This window comes from Dermochelys coriacea, chromosome 2 (assembly GCF_009764565.3).
Source record: "Dermochelys coriacea isolate rDerCor1 chromosome 2, rDerCor1.pri.v4, whole genome shotgun sequence".
NCBI lineage: Eukaryota > Metazoa > Chordata > Testudines > Dermochelyidae > Dermochelys > Dermochelys coriacea.
This window is the reverse complement of record NC_050069.1, coordinates 123,655,550-123,669,205: the sequence shown is the minus strand read 5'-3', so window position 1 is coordinate 123,669,205 and position 13,656 is coordinate 123,655,550. Positions and strand designations below refer to the sequence as shown.

At 36.4% G+C, this 13,656-nt stretch overlaps 1 protein-coding gene across 1 annotated transcript in view; it reads right to left on the bottom strand.

Annotated features, from left to right (window-relative positions):
- Positions 1-3,502: 3,502 nt before the first annotated feature.
- KDSR (3-ketodihydrosphingosine reductase) overlaps positions 3,503-13,656 on the bottom strand; it is a 39,821-nt gene continuing 29,667 nt past the window's right edge. The window contains exons 9-11 of the mRNA XM_043508415.1: positions 10,081-10,164; positions 7,515-7,616; positions 3,503-7,178 (exon numbers count right to left, since the gene is read on the bottom strand). Of these exons, the coding sequence (XP_043364350.1) occupies positions 7,059-7,178; positions 7,515-7,616; positions 10,081-10,164 (306 nt within the window). The 3' untranslated portion in view covers positions 3,503-7,058. The remainder of the gene's footprint in view (positions 7,179-7,514; positions 7,617-10,080; positions 10,165-13,656) is intronic.

The following is a 13,656-nucleotide window of genomic DNA, read 5'->3' as shown; positions in this document are numbered from 1 at the left end:
ATCACTTCCACCTACCAAAGTCTCTCTCCTCCAGGGATAACATGTGCTAACATGAGACATTCACAATGAGAGGCAGGGATCCAGCTGCATCCCATGCCAAACACTTCCTCCTCATCCACCTCACGGGGGAGAAGAGTGCCTTCCTCCCCTTCAGATATGCCGTGTACACAGTCATTACAGAGATGGTGGTTAGGTCCCTGCTGCATATAACATTGAACTTGGTATAAATGACATAGGTGACTCTCAAACTCATCATTCTCCTTTCACCTTTTGGTACCTGTGCTTCAGTTCTGTTCATGCCATCTTGGGCCTCCTTGCTGGGGTATCAGGGTTCTGCCATCTCTTTCTAGTTGCTATATTCTTATATCTCAGGGAATACCCTAGTTGGGCCTGGACACACTTCTCTCCCCCGACCCGTACAAGGAAAACAAGCACTGCTCCAGACTAGGAAGCAGCACAAGAGTAAGGAGCAGCAAAAACGTAGCAGGTAACAGGAACTGATGTGGTTGTGAAGACCAGGCTGCGCATTAAAGGAGGTGGACTACCGCTCCCTGTGAGACCTGTGCAACAGAGTTCAAAAGTGCTACCCAAGCGGTCACTCTGGAAAGATTGAACAATGGAGGATTGCTTATACCAACACACACACACATATGCCCATAGTGCCACTGTGCCAACAACAATAGGAAACTATGCTGGAAGTGGAGAGTTTTCTTGATGAGAGACAAAATTAAGTGGCATCAATTTTATTTATATGTTTTAAAATATTTTTTATATTTTTATACCTACCAAGTTATTTTGGTAATTGCTATAAGTTTCGTGTGTTTTTTTTTGTGTTTTGGCAATCTAGAAGCCAAATTTATTAATACTCCCCTTGCTGCTGCTGCTATCCTGAAACACTTTAAGTATTGATCTATTTCCTTTTCAATATTCATCACCACTTAGGGTTCTTGCATCAAGAAATTAAATGCTCCAGTTCATTTAATAGGCCCACACAAACCTACAATTTCAAACCTAGCTGCCTAAAGTTAGGCTCTTAAATATACATAGGCTGATTTTCAAAGGTGATGAGTATCCACATTGCCTAGGACTACAGAGGAATTCATGGATGTGCAGGGCTTCAAGTCAGGCCATAGACTTAAATGCCTAGATACAGAGTAAAGAATCTAACTTCAAAACAGGCAAAGTTGAAAGTTTTGGCCACAATCTTGCATGTGAGCAGAGTGAGTATAATATTGCCTACATATGAATACTGTATTGCTGATAACTAAACACAATTTAATCTATTCTAATATATAATTGATGTATTTGTAGTCTCTCTATACTCAGCCAATTGTAAATTAAATGGCTTTTACTAGCAGCAGCCTCTTAACTTTCCCATCAGATAATGTAGTGTAGGGTTTAATAAATCTCAAAAAGTTGCATAAAATATATATATTTTGCCCTAGATTTTGGCATACAGTGAGCTCAGTGTAATCTCACTTCTAGTCTTATCCCACATGTTCTTTTACGAAAAAGAATGATATTTTATGTTTCAGTTCTCTCTAAAACAAAAGGGGATGCGTAGCTATTAGACACTCCCTTTTGGTTAGAGGGCCATGAAAAACATATGCCTTGTTTAACCAGTTCTCCCAAATTTCTTGTAACGTCAGCATACATCTCTGTTATGGTCAAGTTATCAAGAGCAGATCTCTTAAATTCATTCAGATCTTACTCTCACTAATGCTATTAAGTCTTTTCCATTTGATATAATCCTCACTAATTTATTTTGGGAATTAGCATATTTCAATATTAACCCTAACACCAGTATTATAAACCCATATTATCCTCAGCTCTACTCCTGGAATTTCTATGTAAATAAAAACAAATAACTATGTACTGACTATTCACTGTTTTAATCAGTACCCATTATGGTTTTTACATCACAACATAGAAGGAGCTTCACAATTAGAACTTTAAAGGTTTAAAAACAACAAGGGAATTTCCCTACCAACGCAATACAAAGATGTGGTCTCAGTTCATTCTATCCAATTCTTCAGTATCTTGGCATTGTGGAGCTTTTTGTCCTTATTTGTTAGGTTTCACCAGCTGCCAATGCTTCATTGTTGCTTTTTGCTATCATATGTCCTAGTCCTATGCTAGAGCTTGTTATCAATTTCAGGATTTTTCTCCCTAAATATAAGATAGTATCTGAAAGGCTAGAATGAAATTCCCAGCAGTAAAGGATCATGGATCCTTTCAAGACCCTTTTTATTTAAAACTACCTCCAAGTACCTAGGGTGTAGGCAGAGAGATTTTTATAAATTTATATTGTTTCCTAGAAAAAAGAGCCTTTAGTCGGTTCTCCAGCTTTTCTCATGCTGGCCTCTTTCTGGTGATAGCAGTACAGCCTCACTATGAAGTCTCCTGCCATTGCTAACCTTTGGAGAGGATAGAACAATGTCACTTACAATCTCATCTGCTCTCTGCCAGTCAAACTCAATGGGATTATCAAAGAACCACCTTTAATTTCCATTGCTCTTTTCCTTAAATCCAATTTTGCTTTGGCCTACTACTTTGATGATCAGTTCCAACTGCAGTGTTTTCCTGCTCCTGTCTCCATGATAGACTTGGAAGGTAGAGTTTCTAACTTATTAATTCCCAAATATTTACAAAAAAAAAAAAATCAAAAAAAAAATCAGTCCTCATAGCTTTAAAACTCTGCCAAGCAATTTATCTTTTGTTAGCATGTTCTTTTCCCAATCCAGGCTTGCTTTGGGTGTCCTGGTAGCCACGTTGTCTTTTCCACTTGCAAGTGAGAAGCTCCGAGTTCACAAGAGTAGGGTTTTTTTGGAAAGAACTTCTGAAATAAATTCAAAATTTGAGGAGTAGGTAAAAGGAGGCTTACTTTTTGTAGAAGGGGATTTTTCCTCTTAGAAATCAGCCAAGGCAATCCTAACCCATAGATATCACATTCTACGATTTGCTTTAAATTTATATTAAGGTAAAAAAACCAACCAAACAAAACAAAAACAAAAACAAACAAACCTCAATTCTCAAGCTTTCTAAATCAGGAAGAGAGCAATCTTTTCCTATCAGGATTCATCAGTATTAGAAAGTTGCATAAAATGTTCAGCAAACCATGATGCTAGCATTATCCTCTGCATCCGTGCCAAGTTTCAGTGAAGTGAATGGGCACTCACATGCCCCTGCTAACTGATCTCCATGTCAGATCAGGGCTATTGAATGCTTTACAATTTGGTGAATGAGGAAGTATTAGTTTATAATAAGACTGATAACCTGGAAGGCTTTCTTGCACTTAGAATGTTCACTGCTACAATGCAAATTTTACTTTAAAAAGTTTTCCTTCAAAATTTGCTCCTAGAACAAACACCTCTTCTGTTACTGTAAGTTCAGTTACAATAAAAGTTTTACACACCCGCTGAAAAGATGACAATTGATTTCCAAAGTTTGAGTGCAACACTAACAACTTAAACTACAAAAACTTGTAAGACATAGCCTTAGGTGTTTTTTTTTTTTTTTAAATATGAAGAGACTTAAAATTTAGAGCTTCAGAATAAGCATTTCTGTTCCTCCATTTATTTTGAGAAATACAAAACATGAAAATTAGTTTACAGTTCTGGCACAAAAGCTTTTGAAGCAATAAACTGGAGATGGGATAGGTTTTAAAAACAGCCATATACATTGTTACCATTTAAAAGTGCCTAGAGGGTTTCACAGCAAACATGTAACTACATATTTCCTTCTTTCTTAGTAAATATTAAACCTACTTAAATTGCACATAAACCAGAATTTTAGTTAGAAAGTATACTGTACAAGTCTAACATTAAAGCAGTAACTAGAAACTAAATGAAATGTAAGAGAAACTTTTTGGCTCAACTATCAAAACTTGTTTAATGTTTAAAAGAATTCAAAAAAAGGCATAACATTCGAGTCTGGTTGTAGCATCGATTACTTATTGTTAATTTGACAAAACAGTGGTAGAGTTTTGTTTTAAATTCTTCAGAGATCTGTGGCTCTACTGAAAAAAATTATATGCGAGTATCTTGATTAAATTTAGCTGACAACAATCGGTAGGCTGTCAGTCATCTTTTCCACAAGATTACACAGTATTCTTGTTTTTAGCTCTCTCCCAATGTTTACAGCTTTATGCTAAAGCCTTATTAGAATCCCTTAGCTCTAATTATTTCCAGATTAGGTGGTTTTGACAAAAGTAATGAACAACCGCAGAATCTAATGTATATGAAAGTCTGTCAATTAGTTAACTAAATGCACTAGCTTGCACCAACAAAACTAGGACATTTAAAGATCAAATTCTTTAGTTACCTGGTTCACACTACTAAAATAGATATAGGGTTCAATCTGCAAAGCCTAATTTAGCTATAGTATATTGTAGCCTATGCTGTAATGTAGATGCAGACTACAGTGATGGAAGGGTTTCTTTCATTACTCCACCTCTCCAAACAATGACAGCTAGATTGATGGAAGCATTCTTAGATCTATCTACACTTAGGGATTAAGTTGGCATAACTACAAACAGTCAGGAATATGGATTTTTCACATCTCTGTTTGTCAACCTAAGTGTTAAGTGTAGACTAGGCCATATAGTCAAAGGAACTACTTACAACGTGCAAAGTTAAGCAAATGCACATCTCTCTGCAGGATTTGGGCCATGGTATGTTAAATTAATTCATTAGTCTTATCTAAGGACAAACTAAGAGCAAGCACCAGCCTTAATTTGGAGTCTTCAACCAGCATTTTCAAAACTAGCTAGTGACTGGCTACCCAATTTACGATACTTTAAACAGGGCCCAATTTTCAGTTTGGATACTCCGCACTTTCTGAAAAAAACACAAACAGTCCTTATGACTTAAAAATTCAGCGCCCAGAAATTGAGGCACCCAGAGTTTCTAGTTGCTTTTGAAATCTTGGCATTCAGGCTTTTGATACAAGTCAGAAACTTGATGTTATTTTTAGCATTTTGACAGAAATACTAACTCAATGGACTTTGTATCTGATTTGAACACTTTTATTTAATCTTATTCTTGATTTATATCAAGGCTTGATATAATATACACACTAGCAAGATAGATCATGTCCTGAGAGAATGGGCTGTGATGACTTTCAATAAACAAAGCAAACAATGACTGTGGATGTTATTGTAAATGCTCCATCATACACAATCCATAAAAAACAGCACAGAGCAACTAATGTATATGCAAAGTAGTTTCTTTGGCTGTGAAACTCAACTGTTTAGAATTGTAAGGGATGCCCACTATGCTCAAATCTATGCATTCTTCTGATAATTAAAGGCATGCAAATTTTACATATTTAAAGAGGCACTCTGGTAGGTTGGCCCCCAAGCTTACGCTTTGTGAAGAGCATTATGAAGCCTCATATAAACATTCAATCTCTTAATGAGAAACTGTTTAGACTGTCAGTTTGAATGCTCCCCTAATAGGGTTTACAGAGCAACACTGCAGCACTGTGCTAGTGCAAAAAAAAAACCCAGTAAGTTAAAAACTGACTAACTGCAGTGGGCTGAGGGGGGAATAGTATCAATAATGAGTTACATTTTTGAAATTATTCCAGTTAATAATGCAAGATAAGAAAAGATATTTTAGCATATAGCGTCCCATTAAACCATTCCTTAGACGAGGGATATAGAAGACTAAGTAACAGTATCAATTTCACCCAATATTTGATTAAAAGTTATTCCTGTGGAGAAAGTGAGTATGACAAATTTTACCAGCCAAGTTTTAAACTTTAAAATATGGATTGAGACTAGAAAAGCCTGACATCTAAAAATGTAGGCGTGCTAACAAATATGAAAGATGCAGATTTTGCAAAAGAAGACTCTCAGGCACTTACTGTAGTCCAAACGAACAATATATCAATCTCTTTATGCTATCATTGTTATGAACTAAGCATTTTCAGTGTTCAACACTTAAAATTGTTAGAAAATATTGGGTTCAGTGTAGTCTGGCACAGGGGTGAAGCAGTCTTGATTCATATGTGCATCTAATAAAAACCAAAAGAGTGGAGTGTATTTTTAAACCAGACCATGTCATCCTAACAAGCATACTCACATCCAGGGATAAATTAACCTGGAATGCCATTTTGACCCTCCTGAAAGCTACATTCCTGCTACTGGAAGAGCCTAGCATTTTAAATTAACATTTTAATTACAAATGATTCTATCAACTATTTGTTTGGCTCATCATTTGCAGTTTTTGAAAGTGTGCATAATGGCAATATTAAGTTACCTTTCTCTCCTCAGCTCAACTGACAGATAAAAGGGGTAAATTAGAAGATTATACATCAATTTAAAATTAGATTGTGGCTTTCAGCAATTTTAACTACTTGCTGTTCTAATGGTTTGATTTGTTCAGAAGGCCAAAAAAATATTTCCCAGCATTTCTCAGTGGGGAATGGGTTCTTCATCTCCCTTTAGAAGAGTATGCAGCTACTAAAGCATACCCCAACTACTCCCACACTGAGAAGCTTTGGATCATATAGGTACAGTTCTCCCACCTAAAGATCCTACAGCCATAGTAGTGCATGATGAAAGCCATGGATAAGTCTGTCTGACAATGGGGAAAGTAATCAGAACATTCAAAGTTAAAATATGGTTGTGGAAATCCATTAAGAGCCTAAACTCCCTCTTCAAGGAGAGTTCAAACTTCTTAGGTTCAATGTGTGATGGTACTTACCCTTATCCTTATCTCTGAACACACCATCAAAGAAAGAAAACCTAAGTATTTGTCCAGAATTACCAGCAAATAACCCACTTTGAAATTTTACTCTTCACACTTACAGTCTCTTGATTCACAAATGTTTCTCCAACTCAAACCATTGAAAAAACTAGTCTTCATTCACACTTTTGCATAGTTTTGGTATTTCCTGGGGTTGTACTTTTGTTCTCTCTTTCACTTCCATTTCAAAGGAACTCATCTGTCACATATCCAAGCATTTAAATGAAAGTCTTCAGGTGAGAAACAAAGTCCCATTTAGCAGCCAGCTGTCCAAGATTAACATTCTTCTGATTCAGTGAGTAAAGATTATTTAGTTTTATCTGTACTTTCAGATTTTTCCCTTTGTATCATGCAGCGACGAACTATGCTGTCAAAACTTCCTAGGTAAAACAAGCCAATGATGCGAAAAATGCCCATGCAAACAACCTGCAACCAGAGAGAAAGAACTTACAGCTATCTCAACATGTTTTGTTTTTTTTTTTTAAATTATTATAGTCTATACAACATGATTTTTTTCCTTAATAAGCAAACAGCCTCATACAGGTAAGTAATATAAATTCAGTAATATAAATAAACCTTTACTGGAGATTTGCCTTAGACAAATTAGTTAACTTATCTGTGCCACAAATTCCATATCCGTACAATATTCTCTCACCTCACAGAGGTGAAGGATCAAGGTTTGTAAAGTACTTGAAAATGTAAATTATGACTAAATCTTTGTGAATAAATATGGTTAAAAATTACAGCCTCTCCAGATCTTACCTGCTGAAGACCTTCAGTAATAGCTGTGACAGGTGACATTCCACTGGTCAGTATTGATAACATGTAACCATCTGAGCCCATAAAACTGCTAAAGTTTCCTTGCTGGGAAAGAGGGGAAATTAAAAAAAAAACAAAAACAAAAACAAAAAACAAACGTTACCAAATTGCAAAATTCTCTCTTAGTTGCTTTAAAGTAATATTACCAATCAGATTAGTTAAAGGCTCTTGCTGTCCTTCCATTCCCTTAATTCAATGGGGACAAGTACTGTGAAGTAACACGATACCAAAAGAAATGTAAGAATTAAAAAAAAACCCTATTATTTAAAAAAAAAAAAGTGTTAGAGATACATAACTACTAACAGCATGCAGATTTCTGCCCACAGAACACAGAAAGATGATAAAGGAACATTGATTATTTAAGATGTTTTCCCCACTTATAAACAGGCTTCAAAGACAGTACTAGATTCTTCTACAATCAGAAGACACTCTAATGCTAGAATCTGAAAAGAATGAAAATATTGCTTGTTCCTTATCAAGGTTAGTTTGCTGAAGGTAGATGCTGTTTATTTGGTACTTCATTTCAAGTGGGGTTAGAGACTGTTATTCCTTCACCTACACAGTATGTGTCAAAATGAGCAACAGTTTTTAGGTACATGTGGAAAATATACCAGCTTTACTTCATATTGGGTGATAGTGACCCAAAACACGTTTTTGTTTTGAGCTGTAGATTGCTTAAGTACCTGAATAAGGTGTCCAAAATCAAAGTGCACTTGGAAGGCTGAACAAATCCAGGGGTTAATGACTAAGGGCGAGAGCCAACTTTTTTCATCTGTATGCACGTATAACTGTGCACGCATACCCCCACCCACCATCTAGCATGATGGGGATCTGATTCCCGAGTGTGGTCTAAGTGCCAGTGATGTATAGTAGAACCTCACAGTTTTAAACACCCCAGGAATGGTGTTCATAACTCTGATATGTTCGTAACTCTGAACAAAACGTTATGGTTCTTTCAAAAGTGTACAGCTGAACACTGGCTTAATACAGCTTTGAAACTTTACGATGCAGAAGAAAAATGCTGCTTTCCCTTTTTTTTTTTTAGTAGTTTATGTTTAACACAGTACTGTATTTGCTTTTTTTTGGTCTCTGCTGCTGCCCGATTGTGTACTTCCAGTTCCAAATGAGGTGTATAGTTGACTGGTCAGTTTATAAATCTGGTGTTCGTAACTCTGAGGTTCTACTGTACAAAATGTGAAATTAAGCATATGGAAAGAGATTTAACATTAGCTAAAAGATATAGCCTTCTCAAATGAGAGTAGACTTGTCCATCTAGCAGTTTTTACTTGGTATGATTTGTTTTTACATATGGCACATTATGAAAAACGTTATTTGGCTTCCATGAACAAGAATTTCTCATTCAACAAAATAGTGAAATTATCCAAGAGCATTACTGCACAGATAACTATAGCAAATTATCTTAATCTTCAGGCAGCACCCCTGTGAAAATACTGAGAAACTGGAAAATAAATATTTTCTTCTTACATATTGTTACTCTGGATAACCCTGTGCACGTAATGGAAAGATCTACCTGTCATGATAATTTGACCCCCTCCCTTTTATTTTAATTTTTTGACACATTTGGACATTCTGAAACAGTGTTCTGTACTGCATTCTCTTGGTTTACTTTTTTAGGGTATCTGGAAATAGCTAAGAACAACTATACAGCATGTGGGTGAAGACTCAAAAAAACCCAAACACACACTTGGTGAAGGTTTAGATCAAGTTTTTAAAGTAAGAAAGGGATAGCCTCTCCCTGTCTGGAACTATAAATTATACGATTGGGTTGCCAGACCACATGAATAAATTAAGAACAAACAAAATTTGACAGTATGTGGCTGCAAGCAAACATGACAACACTTTATTTTCATGACGTGCTTGAAGCCAGGCAATCCTCTTTAATGTCATTTCTCTTTGTGCTTTAAGAATGAAGATTCTATAGCACAAGTTCTCTGAGAATAAAGAGCTGCTGGGAAAGGCCGATGTCTTCATTGCTACAACCAGTGGGAATTTCTGCACTATGAAGATTCACAAATCAGATAGTCACACATACTAGAATATTATGAATTTTTGTATAGTTATTTCAGTGTCAACTGATCTCAACCAGAAAAATGAAGGCTTTCTTGGATCTTTCATAGGCACTAGGCAACTAACCTTTTACTAACCATTTGATGCATGGAAAACATCTTTAATGTTTTAAAACATTAATAATTTTTGTTTGAGTCTATTCTGACATGACATTGCTGCATTTTGTTTTGTCTTTAGAGTAGAAGTTCCAAAGACATGTTAGCTCCAAGAGACTAAATGAAAGATGTTTGGGGGCAGGGTGAAAAAGGGAAAAAAATGTTAAAGAACAACATCCCTGGTACAAAAAATACAAGTAACATTTCCTGTAGAAGAAATGTTTTTATATTTAACAATTCTTATTTACATCTTTAAACAAGTACTTCATGCAACCATTTCTCATTCCATGCCTCCCCTCAAAGACCTCATTAAAAAAATTACTTACTATGGCATCTTTAACAATAACTTTGGCAACCTGTTCTGCTTGGCAAACAGATGAGGTTTCTGAAATTAGTTTAGTCTCCAAAGGCTTTAAAAGAAGATATAGAAGTATTATTATAAATTTGATTATATTGACAACACAGAGAAGACAAAAATACTCTGTTACCATTATTTCTTGTGTCATGTAATTTACCTGCCTTAGGCTTTAAGTCAGTAGTCTCCAACCTTTTTACATACAAGGTCACTTTTTGAATTTAAGTGCAACTCAGGATCTACTCCACCCCCTTCCTGAGACCCCACCCATTCCATCTCCCTTCCCTCCATTGCTTGCTCTCCCCCACTCTCACTCACTTTCACTGGGCTGGGGCAGGGTGGCAGTTAGGGGGTATAAGCTCTGGGAGAGAGTTTGGTGCAGGAGGGGGCTCCAGGCTGGGGCAGAGTGTTGGAGTGCAGGAGAGGGCACGGGGTGCTGACTCCGGGAGGGGGCTCACGGCTGGGGCCGAGGTGCGGGAGGGGGTTCACGGCTGGGGTGCAGCTTCCGCCTGGAGGCACTTACCTTGGGCAGCTCAGTCGGCAGCATAGTGGGGCTAAGGCAGGCTCCCTGCCTACCCCAGTGCTGCGCCGCTCCTCTAAGTGGCCAGCACATCCCTGCAGCCCTGGCTCCGCATGTTACCCCTCCCATTGGCTTCAGTTCCCCATTCCCAGCCAATGGGAGCTGAGGGGCGGTGCCTGCAGGCAGGAGCAGCACACAGAGACCTCTTGCCCCCCCACAGTGGCCACAGGGACATGCTGGCCACTTCTTGGAGTGGTGCGGGGCCAGGGCAGGCACTTTTAGCGGCCGGAGATCGTGATCAACGGTCAGAGGCTTCAGGATTGACCAGTTGATCATGATCTACCGGTTGGTGGCCATTGCTTTAAGTGAATTGGCATCAGTTTAGGTTCGCTGTACCAATACTGTTAACAAGAGACACCTCAGACTGTCAAATATAACTCCTTTTATAACATAAAGGCATATTTCATAAACTAAAGGACAACTTCATGAAAAGTTGCCAACACTTTGTTTGCTTTTAGTTATTTGTAATATTTTACGATTGCAGAATATTAAAAATAGTAATTGCTCAAATGTTTTATTCTTAATTAAAGTTCTTAGAATTATTAAACTATATTTAGTTTATATACTAGATATAATTCAAGTTGTATCATTTGTAGCTTATACTGGAAGTTTAAACTGCTTTCCATTAACAAGAAAATACTTTTAGATCCACAAACCAAGAAATCATTAAAAATAGTATAGTTTTCTGTACATAATATCCTTCAAAAATCCACTTTTGCATCTCTTCCCTTTGTTGGGGATTTACAAAATACGCATGTGAAGTTCATGCACTTCTCAAATGAAGCAGCTGATGTGCTACATTAATGCCTCAAGGCACATATAACTTAGATCTCTTTTAAATCAAACAGGTCTGTTAAAAGAACAGAAACAAACCAGAGCCTGGCATGCCTAGCTCTCAGGCAGATGGGCAATTTTATAACTCAAGCATACTGCTATGAGAACTGCTGCTGAAGTTTAAGCAGCTCAAGACTGAAAACTCCAATACAGAAACTACTTTAGTGCAACATTGAGGTTGTGGAGTCAAAACTTCAAGAGCACGGAAATACCTTATGTTAAGATAAGATCATATACACAAGCTTAACTCTGCTCCATTGTGCATGTCCATTATAAGAGAATCTTTTGTTGCATTACAACAGCCTATTCCAGATAAAGTTGTTTAATAAACAGGCCTGTAGTAGTCAAGTGGTCTGTAAGAAGTTAACTATACATTTAGTTAGCTGCATGTGCACATCAAAAAGCATTTAACTACATGCACAGCTATAGAGATTAGCAAAGACTCAGAGCGGATAAAAACTTGAAAAACAAAAACAGGTATTTATTTAAATACAAGGCATTTTTTAAAATAAACCTGTTCAAAATGTAGGTTGTCATAATTTGACATTAAGTCCTAAATTTACTATAATCTATTAAGTCATTTAAATATATAAATAAAAAATGTGATTCAATGAGCCTTCCTCAAATTTTAATGATTTAAGGGTGTGGCTTTTTTAATTCTATAAAAAAACAAAACAGTAGGAAAAACATCTTGACTTTTGAGGTCATCTCAAGCTTTGGAAACGTCACAATGTCACAACCACATTAAAAATCAATATTACTTTCAGCCTTTTCAATGAAGCTGCTGTTTTACATTTTTCCAGATGTAACTACTTCCACAGATTCTATTGTTCAGAAAAGCTTTTGGTTTCCATTTAGCTAGCAGGTGCAGAGAATATTTTCTTCATTTGGACTAGTTTATTCAAAAGTTGAGAAATTGACTGGCAATAGAAAATGCAAAAAGAACACCCGTTTTCCTCTTCCAGTCTATCAAAACCAACCAACCAAAAACAACCAACCAGGTGGAAGAGGAGATCTATTACTTCTAAAGCTCTGAAGGACATAGGGGCCAGATTTTCAAAGGTATTTAGTCATCTAAAAATGCATATACGTGCCTACTGTGATTTCCAAAAGTTCATAAGCAGGCTAGGCACTTAACTGCCATTAATTTCAATTTGCAATGTTACTATAGCTGTGTTGGTCCGCTAGTATAGAGAGGCAAGGTGGGTGAGGTGATGTCTTTTAGTGACCAACTGCTTGTGGAAAGGATCTCAGGAAGACTTCTGTGAAGCTTGAAAGCTTGTCCCTTCCACCAACTGCAGTTGATCCAATAAAAGACCTCACCTCACTTGCCTTGTGTGTCTCATTAATTTCACTGGGGGATAGGTATTCAATCAGTTTGGGCACTTTTGAGTATCTGGCCCATTCTGATCTGAAAAATCTGTTAATTCACTAACTACAGTTAATATTTCCTTTGTTTGATAAATCAGTTGTAAACACAAAAGACTTTTGAAATACAAGATGTAAGTATCCAGCACATTTAAGCTAGTTTTATTTAACTAAAATTTTTTTAAAACGGTTTTGTATATTTAAATTCCAACTCCATCTAACTGCAGTTTGACATTAATCCTTAGTAAAAACCCAAAAAACAAAAACACACACCAAACACACACACACACACACACACACACACACACTATTAAAGTCACTATATGATTCTTTAAAAAACATGTCTGATATCAGCATTTAAGATTCTCAATCTTTGGTTACTTTCGTTTAACATGCATACAAAGGCCCGAGAAACATGTTTTTCAGAAGATAGGTATCTTCTAGTAATAGCTGCTCTTAAACTACAAATCATGAAAAATTTCAGTGTTAAAAATCTCAGCATAGAAAATAAAATTCCGTAAGAAGGAAGATTCTCTAATTCCAAATATATAGCAAAGTACCCAAACTAAGGCTGTTAAATGATTTAAAAAAATAATCAAAATTAATCACAATATTAAAAAATTAGTCGCAATTAATCGCAGTTTTAAACACAAATAATAGAACACCAATTTAAATTTATAATAAATATTTTTGGATGTTTTTCTATATTTTCCAATATATTGATTTCAATTACAACACAGAATACAAAGTGTACAGTGCTCACTA